Below are 17,661 nucleotides of genomic sequence, written 5' to 3'. Positions count from 1 at the left end.
TAAGTGACTGCAAGTTTTATAAGTTGGTTGCAGGTTTTTTGTATTGTTGGTAGTTGTGTGTCCTTTCATCGTTAACACATCCAAGAATATTAATGCCCATGCAGCAACTGTCATGTGAATGCAATGCATGACATACACATAGATGCAAGTATTTGGGAACCTGGAGAGTCAGTAAACTATCTCATACTTAGTATTACAAGTAGGCCAGACGATTAAAAGAGTGAGGTTAGAGAAATACTAATGCATTACTGGAAAAAAAAAAAAAAGGCGCGCTTCTCAAAATACAAGGATGCTGTGAGAGGACTGCAGCAGAACTGGGCAATGTTTACTCATCTAATGGGGTCCTGGCTCCTGACCTGCAGCAGCACTGAGTAATGCAGGAACCCCTCTTTGTCAACAGGAGGACAGACATTAGCCAGAGCGGAGTATTCACCTAATTGCCAAACATCAGTTTTATAGCAAACGCAGACATCTCTCATCAGCTCCTGTGCTCAGAATTGAGCCCAGAAGATTAAAAAAACACCTTACTTCAGAATCAGAGAATCAGCAATCAATTTGTTAGTTTCTTTGATTAAAAGGGTAAACATGATTTTGTTTGGCTTTGTTTCTTGATTTTGGTTTTTGTGGGGTTTTTTTGTTTTTTTTAATAATTTAATTTGCACTCAATGAACAGAACAGGAGACAATTAACTACCAGCATATCAAGCCAATAGCTGTGCAACAGAATTTAGCCTGCATCAGGAGTAAAATACAGCCCATTTCTACAAACTAACTATCCTAGAAAATATTTTTTTTTTCCCCAATTCATGACCCGTAATCTCAGCTGGTTCCAGCTGATGTGCCTGCAGACAGACTCACGAGATATTTTCCAGATTTGACAGTGTTCTATGTTACTGCACAAAGACTTCATTTTCCTTGTGGTGAAAACATTACTGTCAGTGCAGCTGCTCCGCGATTACAATAGTCCTCCTAGTTCAACAGTACTCTGCTAACCAAGTACGCCCTGCTTTTAGGTTCCTTACTTCAAACAAGAACACCAAAAAACTGTTTCAATATGCCAAATAGAAAGACTGTGCTCTTGTTGGTTACATGTTCAGAGCAAAAAGTATTAACAGTCACTGAAAAGGTGAGATAAGTTTTGTGCATCACAGGATGAGCAAAACTGGAATTGGTTCCAGCCTTCTCTATGCAAGCTGTTTGTAATCACAGTAAATTAAAAGGAGACAGTTTAAGTACCCACAGGCCTGGAACTCCTTCCTCTTCTGCCAGAATAGCTTGGACAAACTTGCACATTTTCTTACACATCTTCCTAGTTTAGTCTGAAGTAACTTACATTTGATGGACTTTACCCTTTCTGTTATTAAAGCCAAAAAGGCTTATCAAAAAATCTCCAAAGTGGTGCTAAACCTCTGCCTTGCGCTGCTGACAATGTCAATTGGCCAGCATGCTGATACCACACTGAAAGTCAACAGAAGCACACGTGAATGCAGACACAACTCTGAAGTTGCTTCTTCCTTCTCTGCAGGTCCATGAGAAATGTTTTAAGTGAGACAGAGATGACACATAATGTTTGGAAAGGACAAAGTGAGAACATCTCCTCAAAGCCATACGTTTAGCCCTTTTTTCTTTGGGGAATGTATTTTTCATTGGCTAGGCTGACTGGCTCTCAATCACACCTAACACTGAGCTTTTCGAATTAGTCCAGTATAACTCCATTCAAGAGAAGACTGGGAGAGAAAAGCAAACAAAGAAATTATTTTGGAGCCTGCCTTGCAAACAGGAAGGAGGTCAGCAGCAGAGTACTTGTGACAGATGGTAAAAGGGATTCCACACGAACGCTGCGAAGCAGTTTTGCATAGTCCTGTGAGCAATGCAGTGAGCTGTACGTGTGCTATGGAACTGAGAAATGAACGAGGCGTGGAGGCTGTAATAGCCTCTGGGAGAAAGAGCGAGACGCAGGATGCTAAACAACTGCAGGGGTTAATGCAGTAAAACTCAATAATATAGCTGGGCTGAGCAAGCCAGTGCCAGATAAGCACGAGGAGATGGATGGCTCCCTACTCCCAGCCAAGTATAGGGCCAGGACCACCAGTGAAAGCGGTTTGTCCAGTCAAGCCAATAGGTCCCTAGGTGCAGCCTTCTCAAAAGCTCAACAACAGTGGCTGCAGTAAGCTCCAGGGAGCTTGACAAAACACTAACGGGCTCCAAACCACCACGCAAGATGGGGAGGAATTTTTTTTTAATCAAGATTTCAATGAGATCCAGCCCTTTCCTTCCTTGCATTCTGACTTCAGCATGCTGGCCAGGCACCTCCATCATCAGATGACAATGGTCTTGGGGCAGGGAGGACTCAGCAGAAAAGGATGTATAATCCAGCACCATATGCACACACAGGAGCTGGCAAATCAACAGGTATTAGGGAAGAGATTTTTAAGAAAGAGACTGAGCCCATGCTGCAGTGTTTTATAAGAAAGTCAAGACAAACTATACTGGTGAAAAAAAAACCTTAGGAACTGAATTCAACCTCAGCTTTTCACAGGTATTTAGATACATTAGTAAAAATAACCTACACCAGTGTTTTCTTTGTAAACGTACAAAGACATCAAAGCAAGAGCACAAGCCAACTTTTAAGCAGGTGACAGTCTTGTGTCCAAGTCCCACAATATCTAAACTTGCCACAAAGACAACTTCAGACTGAAGGCTTAGGTTGTACCTGTAATTGCTGAACTCTTTAACATAGTCTGGTATACTTATAGAAATATATTACTAGAAAGCATCAAAAAAAAGGAAGTCTGCATAATTTCTGTTTACCTTTGATTTATTTTTCTGCCTCAATTAAACACTAGAATATAAACCAGAAGTTCAAATGGATTAAAAACCTAACATATTTCTTATGAATCACTAGGAAAAGACCATTTTCTATATCTTGCAATATATTTTAACTGAAAATATTTTAAGTAGGTAGTGCTGACTAGTATCACTGAACTTCTGCAGCGTCAGTGCATGCCAGCAGGTACAATTCTTTGGAGAGCATGTCTTTCTCTCAAAGCCAAAGCTGTAACGAAAGCAACACACATTCTATTCTTGTCTCTCCCCTGTTCCAACAGGCAAGCTATATTATTTTTGTACTTCAGAAAACTGAGAATAAAATACAAGTGGTAGTTCCCTCATTCACATGTTTGAGGCATTCAGAGACAGTGGCAAGGACAAGTATATGCAATGAAATTAAGTCTATACTGTGAACCAGCAAAATGAAAAATAAATAACAGCCTACCTTAAGATCACGATGAACTATGCACTTCTGATGACAGTACTGCACAGCAGATACAATCTGAAACACCAAGACAATCAGTGAAATATTTTATTTCAAACTCAATATAATTTTTGTATATAATTTAGTAATTTTAGCTCCTGATATGATTCAGTAGAACATAAGTAATAATAAAGCTTTCATTTTAGAAAATATTCATGTAAGTTTCATTAAAGCTCAAACACTAAAACTAAAAATTCAACAAAATTAGCTCATTTTGTTATTTTAAAAAGTTTAATACATACTCCTCAAGGCAATAGGAGAAACATCTATTTAAAATGCACATCACCCAACAGCAATAACTATAAAAGTAAATCATTCCACCCCCAACTCAATAGCCGGATGTACCATCTCAGATTTTATCTTCTGAAATATTTGGAGCATATCTCTGCAATTCATCCCTAACAGAATAGCTCATTCAACATTTTCATATACATCTTTCACATATGTATAACAAAAACCAAGTCTGAAACAGCCAGTTAAAAGCAGTTTCTTTACATGTTAATTATATACCTTAATTCTGAAAAATACCCAATTTTATTTATCTAATTAAAGCTTTTCACAAAATAATCAATAAAAACAGGGTAAGAAAAAGATCAGAAAGTTTGTAATAAGAATATAAGAACCTTTTACAGAATACCCTTCAATACAAAACAGCGTGGCATGACACAGCAATACATGCCATCGTATCAAAACCTCTAGACAGAGCAACTGTTAAATTCTAAAATATTCAGAAAAGGATTAAAACCTCAAGTGAGTCACAATAAAAAAATGTGTCTCTTGGGAACACCCACTGAAAAAGAATGCGAAAGAGTCTTACTATTTTTAGATAGTACGTAAGAAGCAGACATTTTTCTCTTAAGGGATTTTTTCCACTTGAGCATTAACAGACATTATCACAACAATGAATTTTTTTTTTAAAGTAAAAGAAGTATGCTCACACTCATGTCTCTCTGAAAACACCATAAGTAGAAACAAAAGTAAGAGTGAATGTTAATTTCATACCTGCCTGAATTTTGAACGAGCCTCTTTCTCTTTCATTCTTCCATGTGCAACTAGGTAGTCAAACACTTCTCCTGACCACGACAAGGACAAAACGTTAGTCCTGTTGCCCAGGTTTTATTTTTGACTGTTATGCACAATCAAATCATGCTTGAAAACACCACCCCCCTTCTTGAAGAGAAATTAAATAGAAGCAGACAGGTAAAATTCCTTTTTACTGTTTGCATTGGACTTCATTTTTTCAGACATGAAAAAATGGAACCCTTCCTACTAAGGCTTCTTCAACTTCTAAAATAAATTTACTTAAAAAACACTGTGAAACAAAAAAAAATTACTTTAATCATGAAAAACATTCATAGTGCATACAAAGCACACTGGGAATCAGGCAACTTCTTATGGACCAGAATTGTTTTGCATATCTCTAGCAGCTTCACTTAACAGTATCTGTATTACTTCTGTTTTCTCCTTCTTGTTCTCTTTCTAACAAAGCTGCTTAAACGTCTTTCAGATCCTCATCCTTGCACTGTCTGAAGAGCAGCCTTTCCTAAGGTTGGTCACTAGCCCTGTACTGGATTTCCTTCTCACATTCAAACGTTTCCCATTCAAATGCTAAGCAGCTTCTCAAGCAGGCACCCACTATCCCTCTCACTCTATGATCCTGCTGATCTCCTTTCCCACGTTCCTTATTCCCGTCCCCTGGCCCTGCCTCTCCAAGTGCTTTGGCACACATTTTCAAGATAAAATGAGGCACCACTGCTTGCCTAAATATAGCAGATAAATACCGAGTCAAGTTTTTGCCAGAGTCAGCACCAGATTATCTCCCGATATTCCAAGCAGAAACCTCAGAATGGTAACTACCCTTAAGCACAAACCTAATAGCTTACTTTACAGAATGGTGATCCAAGCAAGAAAGTCTGCCCTGGGAGGTCTGCTAGGACTGTTGTGAAGGCCAGACTGGAATAACCCATTAACCATTAAATCCTTAAATTGTTCCTAGGCATGCAACTGGCATGGCTTTCTGTATTTCAGTGTATCCTTAAAGCAGAATTAAGAATCCACTTACCCCCACTGGCATATTCCATTACCAAATACAATGTCTTTTCAGTTTCAATAACTTCAAATAATTTTACTGCAAGAAAAATGAATGAGAGATTGCAGCGGGGAGCAAAAGCACAGCACGAACAAAAAATCATACTCACGAAGCGAGTATAATCTATGGCCAGTGATAACACTAAACCATACAAAAACTTCATATCCTTTAGGTTAGCATTCTTTTGAGGAGGCAAAAGCAAGATTAATTTCTAAATCATGGTTGACAATAAAGCATATTAATTCACAATTTTCTCAGAAGTTTATGCACACTGTACAAATGAATTCATGCTGAAATTAGTGTTTAATTTGGCACAGACATCTTCAAGATCATACAAACCTTCCCTGTTTTGCTAGTAAACTGCTCCCAGTTAGAAATCTGAGATTCTGACCAACTAAAAACCCAGTGGATACCAGAAAGGTTAAGTCTGGAGGACTTTCCGCAGATTGTAATAGTAACCACTCATTTAAAACAAACACACCCCCCACCGCCACCCCCAAGAAAACAAAAACCAGCAGAAGCTAAGAATGTTGGAAAAGCAACAAACAATTCAAGGGATAAGAAGGGAGTGCCTAGCATGTAATAACTTGTACACCTCGTCCATACCTTGTATGCAACAAGCCCTCTGGCCGATTCAGGACCATTAACTGTCTCTGCAACAAGACTGTCCAGCCCTCCTCAGCCAGAAGAATTGTCATCACAAAGTAGGGCCCTGAAGCTGTGGGGTAGGTGAAAGAACTAAAGCAGAAAGGGAAAATTACATACTTTGTAATTCTAATTTTCTGGAAATATCAGTCAGTGGGAGTCTTTCCTAGACTGAACTAATGGAGTTTTGCTACTTTCACCTAAGAAACTCATGCTTTTTGGCCTCAAGAGTAATTTCAACGGGAGAGGGGAGTTAGGGCTCTCAATAGTCCGGAGCGCTGAGTATCTCCTACTGTGTGTTAAGGCTTTCCTAGTCTGAGCAGTTTATCCCCTCTGAGCAAAATTCGTGTTTCAAGCAGAATCAATAAATAAAGGAGGTGAGACAATGAAGCATTTACTGAATGCTCACTGTCCTACTGTCTCAAAAAAAAGTTTAATAAACAAAAGCATAGCAGTAAAGTACATTCAAATAAAGCCAAAGAGAGTAAAACGTAAACAGTATAATAATAATTAAAAAAAGTTTGCAGAAATGCAGGGCTCCTACCAATATTGGGATGATTCAGTATCTTCATTATTCGTACTTCTCGAAACAACTGTCAAAGAAATACAATTTTCTTAGAGTGTGTTTATCAGGGAGAGTTACGCAAGATATGCAATTTTAGAACGCAAAAAGGAGCAGCATAAGCCACAGAATATGGCATTAGCATAAAATATAGACAAATATAGTGCAGTGAACTCCTGAAAACATAATCTACATCTTACACATTGTATAAAAATAACCACTACCACCCACATATCAAAACCAGACTAATTTTTAAGCTTTATACAGACACAGGTAAATGTTACAGCCCTTTCTGGAGTTCCACATTGACCAAAACCAACAGAGTATTCACACAAGTTTTCGTTATCTCTTTGCTCCGATTTCTTTGGTGACTGGCAAGCTCAGCTAACTACCCTGAATACACACCTGACTGCAGATGGAAATACAAGGTGTAGTACTATAGAAAATTCACACACACCGATGTTAGAGTGGATTTAGATACCAGGAATCCTGACATCCCCCAGTCCTGCCGCTCCACAGAAGTGAAGCAGGCGAGTTAATTTTTCTCACAACAACCAAATTTTACACTGGGTCACAAACAGCAATGTCCCCTCTCCTCCTGGCAAGGCTTGAAGGTTTATGATTTATGAAAGTCCGCTTTATGACCCTGAGTCACATAATTAAAAACAATTGGACAAATAGCGCTAAGTGTATATACTTAAGACAATGGTGGGTTTATTTTTCACTTTTTTTTTTTTTAAAGCAGAAACAAGAGGTCTTAGCTCTTAAATTTCTAGCATTCATGGGTTTATTGATTAAATAAGAGGTGAAGCAAGACTAACCTAGGGGCCCAAAGGGAAGAAGGCAAAAGAAAGGAATCCAAAGTGACTACACAGTTCTGTTACTCTGTACTTGAGGCTGTCAATACTGATAAGCTTGCACTGTTTTATTTCAAGTGAACAGCATATCCCCATCATCAAATCTATTTACTGTGCTGCATGCTCTTCAGTCCCATATTGGGCTGAAGCAGGACACTGAAATGAAGGAACAAAGCTCCCTGGCTTCAGTGTAATGCTTCAACATTTTGGAAATGTCTTAGCACTACAGTACTCCTTATAGAGAAACCTGGCTCTGTGCAGAGGTGTGTTGTTGCTGTTTTGCTTGTCTGATGTCCCAGAGGACATCTCTCCCTTCATTTTCAAAATTAATTCCATTTGTTCAGATGCTACCTTTGCAAAAGGGTACAATGATCCAAGCCAAACACCTCCTCAAAGAGTAGCACTATACTTTCTGTTTCATAATGGCTGAGGCTACAGGTTAAGAGAAATTAAAATTCTTTTGCTTAGACAACACTGATTTTTTTTACTTCATTTGTACAATTTAGTCATAATATTTCTAAAATTCTAAATTAATTCTACAAGATTATAGAGCAACACCTTTTTGAAATTCAGCTTTTGATCAATTAGTATTATTGCAGTTCTCTATTTACATTATTTATTTCAAGCTAGTTACTATCCACTTGCCTTAAAATTGGCATTAAAACAATTTCACAAGGAAGCAAAGACTATTAAAGCATTTCTCTGAGAAAACATGAACAGTATGATGCAGTTTGCTTGTCTTCAAAATGTAACACATGGGTATGTAATACTATGCACTGGAATTAACTTCAGCAAATATTCTTGTTTCCTCAAAGTCAGTTATTCCCATGAAAAAACATCATACCAGGCTGTTCTTTGTGCATTTTTTGTTTTTCTAAGTGTTTGAATTTGTTGCACAAGAAAAAGCTTCTCAGCTAAACCAGTATCAGTTAGTCAAAAGCTAACAAATCTAAACCAATAGATGGCACAGCTTCAGAAGAGCTTCTAAGCAAGTATGTGGAAAACTGCAATTACAGCCAGAAGACTGGAAAGATATTTCCTAATTTAACAGTATTAATGCTGGTATAAAAGTTAAAGCAATGAACGCATGTCTCCATAAGCAGGATTAAAATATCCTGTTCAATAGATATTTTTCAGAAAGCTGAAGCATACGTTCTCATGTAAAAGCAGGTACACAGTCCTGGTCATCACCATGAGTATATGAAGCAGCAGCATTAGTCTCAAACTTTTGAAAGAAAGCAGCTATTCTAAGGCAGATTCTAAATGAACTCAACACAGTCACAAGGTGAATCTGGGTATTTTCTTGCTGGTTACTGGCTCTGAGGTGGGCTTCTTTGCTTGGGGATTTTGACTCAAATTTTGTTTTGCAGTTGTTACCAGCTTCTGACAAGTTTCCAGCAGTTGTTTACCTGGACACTAACATTCTCAAACCTTCTGAACTCAGGTACAGTCATCTTGAAAATCAGGCAGATGTAATTTATGTATTCCATCATACTGCTATGTAATTAAGTCAAGCAGTTTTGCTAAAGCTGCTTGGTGTGACAGATACCTTCCAACCCAGGAGAAAGAAATTGTTTGAAAGGCTGAAGGAACCAAAATAATGGAACAACACTGTGCAGAGACCACAAACACAGGAACTACACAGGGTGGAATGTAGCTGTCTCACATGACTTTATTTCAATACAGATGTTCAGACCAGCAGAGGGGGAGCGGGAGGGAAACCGGGCAGAGGAACTGTTCTCTGGAGTCCTGATGTACATTAAGGATTTTATTTGGTCCTATATAAATGCACACTTATACAAATTAAGAAAACACCAAATTCAGTCCTCCAATTTTCTCTCACAAGAGAGAAACTACCTAGAAAATCTCTGAACAATGGATAGCACTTGAACAAAAGTGTTAACAGTATTCAAGTATCAGAGTACATTATTTTACATGGCAACCCTGCATTCCATGGAGAACTACTCTGGGATAAACCTGCCCCTGCCCGGCCCTTGCAGAGGCATGCTGGTCATTAACACTAGTGATGTCAGTAACTAGGTATTTACAAATCTTTAAACAACAGCAACTACATCCCTCAGTAACACCCAGGATACTTCTGTATGCAAAGGAAGAGATGTATCAAAGCAACAAGACCATAGTTATTTCCTACAAAGCCAAGTCTGTTGATTTAATAGAAATTTGGACAGAACAGTGAGATTAGTTCTCCCTTCGTGACAAGGTGAGCTGCAGGATTATATAATGGATTAATTTTACCGATTAAAAAATAGTGCTTTCAGAATCCACGCACAGCTCTATTTTCTTGAGCAGCAGTGTACTGCTCTCTCAGAAGGTGCAAGTGCTCCTGACTTCTCTCCCCCCACCCTACTATACATTCATAGGGCCACTCTTCATTCTTAAATACGTGCTACCACTCAAAAAAGCTCTTGAACAACCATCTCCTTGTTACAAACATGCAGTAGGTTCAATAGCTTCACTTATAGTAGAGGACAGCCAGCACTACAGTCAATTCATAGAACTTGCACCTAAGGAAAAAGGCACAAGGTTTGAAAACTTGATTCCTGCTTTTCCAGTTTCATTTTTCACGGCACAGACTGCAGAAAGTACAAAAATCTTTGTCACACCATTGCTAACACTTCTACTTGCTGTCAGGTTGACACCTACATTTAGGATTTACTATTTTAAGTCAATCAAACTAAAAATCTTCAGTTAACCGAGGCTTTTTCTTGCTTTGAAAGATGTGCTTGAATGCTTCTCTAGTTTCAAAATCATTACTGAGACTTTGCAGAAAAGCATAGCTTTCATTTCAACATATTGAAATAGTTCCAAATCTTCTACTACTATTTTACTTCTGTTCTGCTTTTCTTAATAACAGAAAGAACTTAAACTTGAGGCTTTAGATACGTTTAAAGAATAACAAGAAACTCGCTGACCCCTAAGAAGGGAAAACCTGTAAAGCCACTTGCTAATCAAACCTATTAAACAAAAAAGCACCTTCTGCTCCACTAGCAGTTTGCAGAGGAGCAACAGAATGCTATTTTAGAAATATCCCTAGTGAAGCCAGTACAAGACAGCACTTTCAATGTAGCAGACATGCAGAAAATAGAACAGCTATTTTGATATAAATTCTAGCTACGATGAAACCCAAATACTTACATTTGGGAACAAATTACAATCATGACAGTGGAAAAAGCTCAGTCAGTACAATATGTTACTATCAAGACAGCAAGTTCACAAAAAAGCCAGCTCTGTCTTCTAAATGGGTCCTCACTGGGATGATGGGAACCACATACTGAACAATTGAAAACAAAATAAAAGGCAGTGCCCGTAATCCAACAATATTTTTCTATTTAAAGAAATAGAGGTCCTGAAGCAAAAAAGACTATCACATTCCATGGACTCGGATGCAAAATTAAAAATTCACAAGGTCTGCTTACCTCCTAACATTTGACGGTTTAAGTTAAAATTACTATGTCTGCAAAGTATCCTGTCCATACTATGTGGCATAAATAACATCAGAGAGTGGCTAAGGACAAACTGAACATTTTCACTGCTTTCATACCTGTGACTAACTACAGACCCAGCTTGTGTGACGCTTTCAGCTCAAATATTTCTGTTTACAAAAGGAATGGTGCATGAGAAGCTATGATGCCTCAACTCATTTTAGTTACTTAGGTCCGTGGGAAGTACTAAGGCAAAACCTGTTTGCACTTGGTATCCTTTCTATTACAGTGAATGGAAAGGGGACAGTTTTGTGAATGACCCTGTGCCCAAGATCACTACATATTTGTCTTATTTGATTAATAATAATCAATAGTGATTGAAGGCCTAAAGGTTTTGCTGACCTGCATAAAATTTACCAGCTTTGAAGTTCTAGAGACTGTCCTCTCAACTGTGTTCATTTAGATGGGTTCAAACTCAGGAGTGGTTATTTCTGTAGCAGTAACATAATCCTGTATTGCTCTATAAACATTCATTAGAGCAGTAACTGTTCCTGTTAAAATAAAACTGCTGCCACGGCTTCCCATTCCCAACATTACCTCTCGAAGAAAAAACTGACTACTTAACATGCACAGTATAACCCTAACAACAAAATTATAAAAATTAGAAAAATTTAGATGCCTGATTTCACAGAAGACAATTTTTAAAAATTTATTTACAATATACAAATAACCTATCAAAATACTACCAGAAGAATTAATTCTAGGCATGCTGATGAACCACCCTCCTACTCTTACTTGCTTTAAAGGACTACAGTTGCTTGAGTGACTGTGCACAAACTCTGCTTAAGTTACTTAAAAGCTTTCACGGAATCAATATTCAGTTTCACTCCAAATTCTTAGAAAATTACAGGGAGCTCAAAACATATAGAGCTTCAAACCAAATAATTTTTTTCAGAAAATTACAATCAAGATGTTACAAAGGAAAATTTCATACCAACAAATTATCACACATTCCAATGTAAGCAGAGATGCATTGGATAAATATTTCTAGAAGTTATTGAAGAAGAACGGAATTATGGTTAAATTGCTAAATTTAACTTCCGTCCTTAGTTCTGCTATAAGCTGCTTCTAACTGTACATAGAAATGTTTCTCCTGTTACCAGCTTCCCACTCAAAAACCAAACAGCATCAATGTCCTATTACATGACTAGTTTGTGTACTACTTGTGCAACATGACGGCATCTTCTGTTGGCTATGAAAGTTTCATTTATACTTGGAATGATTTATTGAATTATTCCTGAGTATTTCTGTGTGAAATTAAACTTACTGATCTTTAAAGCAATTATCCCAGAAATTAAGTTTTTCATGCTTAGTGTTCCAGAAAGTTCTAACATTTTTTACCCTTTTATTGCTCAGCAATGAGACAACCTCACCTAGCTCTCCAAGTATAAATACCAAGGTAGGTAGGAAACAAACTACACGAGCAGTCCAAGATTTTCCCAATACGCTCTGTCACATACTGCCTCTGTGGGTCTGTCTTCACTAGCTCAAATATTAGCAAAGATATTTGCTTAATATAGGATACAGGACTTAAGGATAGCAAAGCTTTTGCATGGACTCTGCACAGCAGGCTGAATTAAAAAAAAAAACCTGAGGAACTCAAACAAAAGTACTACAAAAGAGAAATTAAAGCAAATAAGTCAAAGAATTAAAATAAAGAAAAAATAAATTAAAGCAAGGTTGTTTACAACTCCTCATAACCAAAGTTACACAATAAAATAAATGTAATGGCAGCCAGACATAAAAGAAAGCAATAAGCCCTAGCCTCGTTCTCTCATTCTACAGCTACAGACAGAAGCAGTCTAGTATCTGTAAACAAACAATATCCCAAATTTTTTTAATGGCCAGCCTCCAGCAGGAAAACACATTTCAGTGCTTCAGCCAAAATGAAGCATATGCATAGTTAAATAATAAAAAACCCAAACCAAACACAAAACCCCAGGGTTTTCTTATCACAATGGTTATGAAGGACTTCTAAATTTCTATCTACAGGCACATACAAACAAGAACATTCTGATTACATTTAGTCACTTTGTCAATTCTATACAAAAAGTAATTGCCAAAGGTCCCTTGAGTTTAACAAATACTTTAATAAAGTTGAAAGAATATAAAAACAAAAGGCAAAAATCCCCATTAAAGCCACAAAAATTGGCACTCTAATAACTCCACAAAAATCAATCACTACATTAAAGAAAAATCCCAGAAAAATACTATCCTTTACAGTATTACATCTTGATTTAGTATGTAGACAAACTACTTGTGCACCTAATTAGCTACAAGTTCTATTGTCAGCAAAGAGTAAAGCTGGAAGACGCAGGAAGAGCAAAGAAGCAATGCTTAAGACAGGAACCACATAGAGTAACTACCCCCAGACAAACTGCACACGGCCATTATAGCAAAGACAGTAGGATACCACTATCTCCCAAGGTCATACATACATAGTCAAATAGTACGATAAAGGCATTAAATATTTTTGTCAAGGAAACAAAAGATCACAGTTCAACTGTTTCTAGAATTTCAGATAGTATGGTATATTCTTACCTTTTGCAGACTAGTAGGATTTAGCTGGGTTTTATCTATTATTTTCACAGCAACCTTGGGAAAAAAAACAAACAACCATAGATTATTAAACTCTGAAAAATGTTTGAACAATATATATTGCACCTCTGTGAGCAAAAGGACAGCTGTACCAGTAAGACATACATATATGTCTGATTTTATGCATTTCATCAAGCAAAATTTCTCACCTATTAGAATCTACCAGCAGGAGCTCAGAACTTTGCCACCAGATGGTACCACCAATGAATCACTTTAATACTGCCAGCGTTTGGACAGCACATTATCCTGTCCACTGCAAAACCAGGCCCTCCAAACACAAGATCTGCCTATCAACAGATTTCAATATCAAGGATCTATCGATCTACCAAAAGATTATAAAAATCAATTAAATCTATCTATTATCTTCTGTTTTGCAAATGCTTGTGGATGAAAGGACCCCCTCCCAGGCCCAAAATACCCCTTGATGTGCAACAAACTTTTCGATCTCTTCACCAAGAAGTTAGCATTTCGAAAAAAGAGGTGAGTGGCTAGAGGGAGAAAACTTGGGCAGCTCAGGTAACTTTTCCTGTATCTTAACACAGTCTCTTTGCATCTTCCCTCATGATGAGAAAAAAGTATGCTTTTTCTATTCCAAAGAGAAAGGTAAAAGAATAGCAAAAGTACTTATTATAAAGAAAGCCAAAGAGAATAGAAAACACACTGTAGGTTTTGGGGTTTTTTTTGTTTGTTTTTGGGTTTTTTTTGGTGTTTTTTTTTAAAGGCTTACCTCTCTTCCAGTAAGCACATGCCTTGCCAGTTTCACTTTGGCAAAATTTCCTTTTCCTATTGTTTTCAGTAAGCGATAATTTCCAATGTGAGGATGCTCTTCATTGGTAGATGTAATGGAGTTTCTACATCGGGGGATGTTTTGTCTGCTACTTGACTTGATAGGCTGGACATGTGGTTCAGTGTATCCATCCACAGAGGTATGCTGTAAGGCAGATAAAATATTTGGGAATTTAGCTACTTGGATTTTAGACAGTTGCAGCAGAATAGACTAAAAGCACAAGAAGCTGTAGAGGGGAGTAATTTATTTACTTTTACAAGTATAACTGATAACTTTGGATGGTAGCCTAAGCAGAATATACTGTCTTTGGGTAGAGTTTGATACATGTCTCAAGAAAAAAGTCTGCAGAAAGATTTTTACCAGCTCCAAAAGTAAAACTGGAGATACCTAGGCAGTAATCAACAAATCATTACAGACTCTTTTTTAACATGAAACCATGCCCAACTACCACTACTACATTGCAGATAAGCTTGTCTAATCAGAACCAAATCTAGTCTTTTAAAAATACACAGTAAAAAAAAAATTTGTATTTTGGCATATTTGGAAACAAGGTTTCACTCTATTCTTAACTTTCTTCATCTCAAATAACACTATGAGAAAAATGTTTTTCAAGTAAGTTTGGTTCCCCAAACCTTTTTGCATCTTTTTGTAAGTCACAGAAGTTATCATTCAAGCAATGAACAATCTACATCTTTACTTAAAAATAACTGACTCTTAAAAAGAAAACCCCATGATATGTCATAAATATATCTTAAAATTCAAAAATTCTGAAGAACTAAAAGGATGTTATTTTTAATGCATGCCAACACACCATCCCACATTCAAGGTTAGTCACCGAAATCTTCAGTGCTTCTGTACTCTAACTTCCAAGTATATAAGGGGCAAGATACAGATGGGGCTTGGAAATGTTCCAAGGAGAAACCAAAATAACAGAAGATGTCAAAGGGGTGTTAAGTGTTTCAGTATTTCAAATGCGTTCTACACATTAGTGGCAGATGGCACAAATGTTTAACAGGTAAAATGCAGCCTCTGATCTTTTAAGTTACAGATTTGAAGGCAGGCAAATACTGTAGGTAGAAACAGTGTCTTCTCAGACCAGTTTTTGGATTTTGTAACAGAAAGGCATGCTTACTCCCAGGTCATTCAATTCCTGCTAAGCACAAAGCACCAACAAAACTCAAGACACCCTAATATTTTCCCATTATTTACTGCTGCAATCAAGAAGTGGATATCTCGAGATCTTCGTACAGAACACTAACTGAGCCTGTTTCTTTACAGACCAAAGGTTTTTAAATCTTTGACATTAAGCTGAAAGCAGAGTCAGACGGCAGCGGGAAGTTTCACTGACCTAACATTGGTCTATGCTGATCTGACATGTCATTCCTTATGCAATTAATTATTTTTTTATACAAAATGGAATTTAAAGCAGTGCTTCCAACTTCAGTGTGCATTTATTATAAACTGAAGTCAAGCCCCTCCTGTAAACACCAATCCTTACAGACAGTCACACTGAGCCCAGCAGAGTTATTTCGGGACATAAGCACTAGTAGAATTGGGAAAACTAGCAAACAGCTGCAACGCAACCGGAAAAAACAAGGAGTATACCACAACCAGAATGTTCTTCCCAAATGTAGCATAACTCTGCTTACATCACCTCCAGCATTATTAATTATTCACTACAGCCAGGAGAATAGTCCTAAATATAATCTTCTGTTTGTCTTTTCATTACCCAAGTCTCTCTGCAAAATACTACTTTACTCCCACTGCTAAACTGTTTTTCCAAATTACTGCGGAACCAACCAAGCCATGCATGTTGAGATTCTGTAGATCAGACAAATTTATTCAACCATGAAATAACATGCTAGCGATAGTATTTATCCTTTAGAAGTACATAATTAAAATACTTTCTGTGGACTTGGAAAGAGAGGATCAGACGGACAGCTCCGGGCAAAGAGGCTTTGAAACACTCCTTCAACATCGGACACCAGTCCTACATGTGATAAACCAGAGCCCAAATAAAAGTCTTGCCTAAGAAAACACCCTGCAGGATCAGTATTTTTATAGTGCTACCACTGAATATTATAGCCGTACCTAGAACCCTGTCCAGAGCTACAGCACTATGCTACACAAACCAGTTTTAAAAGTCTTTGAGCCTATGTATGCACATAATTAGATCTTCGCCACTTGACATATAATGCCTACCAGAAGCATTAGCAACCCTAATATCAATTCCCAATTTCATACGCTTCATAGGAATAGCCTACTTCCAGCAGGTACTTGAAGGGATCTTTTAGATAAGCAGTTGGATAGGCAAGAAAAACCAATGCCATAGGCAAAGTGAAAGACCACTTCACAGGATACATCACTTTAATGGAGATTTAACACGGAAATCAGTTATTTCATCATAATGACAATATAACGCAGAACATGTGAAGAGGAAAGAAAAAAGTAACAAGGTTGATGGTCATGACAACTCAGGATTTTGGTCTTGTGACAGAAAAACTAAGCCCCTTTGGATAGTTTCTTAATTATTATTTCTCAGACAGATTATCCTCAGAGTGAACCATTCTCCCCAGCTATGCCCAAGGATGACAGAAAACATGCATAAAGAAGGTCGAACTTCTTAGTTTGAGAGCCACACACATACATATACACATAATTTCTGAATCTGAACAGCACTGAATGAATTGGAAATTATTCTTAAGTCTTGGAACAGGCTTCTTGTGCATGAACAGCTTGCTATTGTTGGAAAATGCAGAGAAATTTAAACAAGAAACTCATCAACTTCTAGAAATCAGCATTCAACAAAATCAAAACATAGCAAGGTTAAGATGTTGGAAAAAAAAAAATCAAGTTAGGTCAAATAATAGTATCTCAGAGATTATTTCCATGCAATGCTAAATCTGAGTTCCTCAGAAGCATGCAATATCTGCGCTGTCTAGAAGGACAGACTACATAGTTTTAAGATCTTTCTGGTCCATTACAATATGTTCATTCATTATGCATCAGCTACTATGTGGCTATTTAAAAATGCCATTTCAGAAGAACAACCTCTAAATTCTGAGAAATTTTGCAGGGTGCTGGAAACAAGCAGGCTGTAAAAAACACTCTCCTTGAAGTTCACTGCCATCCAAAAACAATTGCAGCTCTGATATTTCTCTAGATATCTTGATAATATACCTTAATATATATGATGTAGTGGGAAACACTACCTTATTAGTACATCATAAACATGACTACCTGTAAGTTCATTTTATGTCTGTTAAATAAAATGTCTAGAAATTAACACATAAAATTAGATGTTTCTT

General features: G+C 37.3%; 1 protein-coding gene across 1 annotated transcript in view; it reads right to left on the bottom strand.

Moving 5' to 3' along the window:
* The window catches only part of MARK1 (MAP/microtubule affinity-regulating kinase 1), a 38,122-nt gene extending 23,631 nt beyond the window's left edge, over positions 1 to 14,491 (bottom strand). Inside the window, exons 1-6 of the mRNA XM_010073532.1 lie at positions 14,294 to 14,491; positions 13,510 to 13,563; positions 6,591 to 6,639; positions 5,375 to 5,440; positions 4,315 to 4,385; positions 3,274 to 3,330 (exon numbers count right to left, since the gene is read on the bottom strand). Coding sequence (XP_010071834.1) covers positions 3,274 to 3,330; positions 4,315 to 4,385; positions 5,375 to 5,440; positions 6,591 to 6,618 — 222 coding nt within the window. The 5' untranslated portion in view covers positions 6,619 to 6,639; positions 13,510 to 13,563; positions 14,294 to 14,491. The remainder of the gene's footprint in view (positions 1 to 3,273; positions 3,331 to 4,314; positions 4,386 to 5,374; positions 5,441 to 6,590; positions 6,640 to 13,509; positions 13,564 to 14,293) is intronic.
* Positions 14,492 to 17,661: the final 3,170 nt, after the last annotated feature.

Source organism: Pterocles gutturalis, unplaced genomic scaffold (assembly GCF_000699245.1).
Source record: "Pterocles gutturalis isolate BGI_N339 unplaced genomic scaffold, ASM69924v1 scaffold21202, whole genome shotgun sequence".
Classification (NCBI taxonomy): domain Eukaryota; kingdom Metazoa; phylum Chordata; class Aves; order Pterocliformes; family Pteroclidae; genus Pterocles; species Pterocles gutturalis.
The sequence above is the reverse complement of the archived record's forward strand: the minus strand, read 5'-3'. Positions and strand labels throughout refer to the sequence as shown.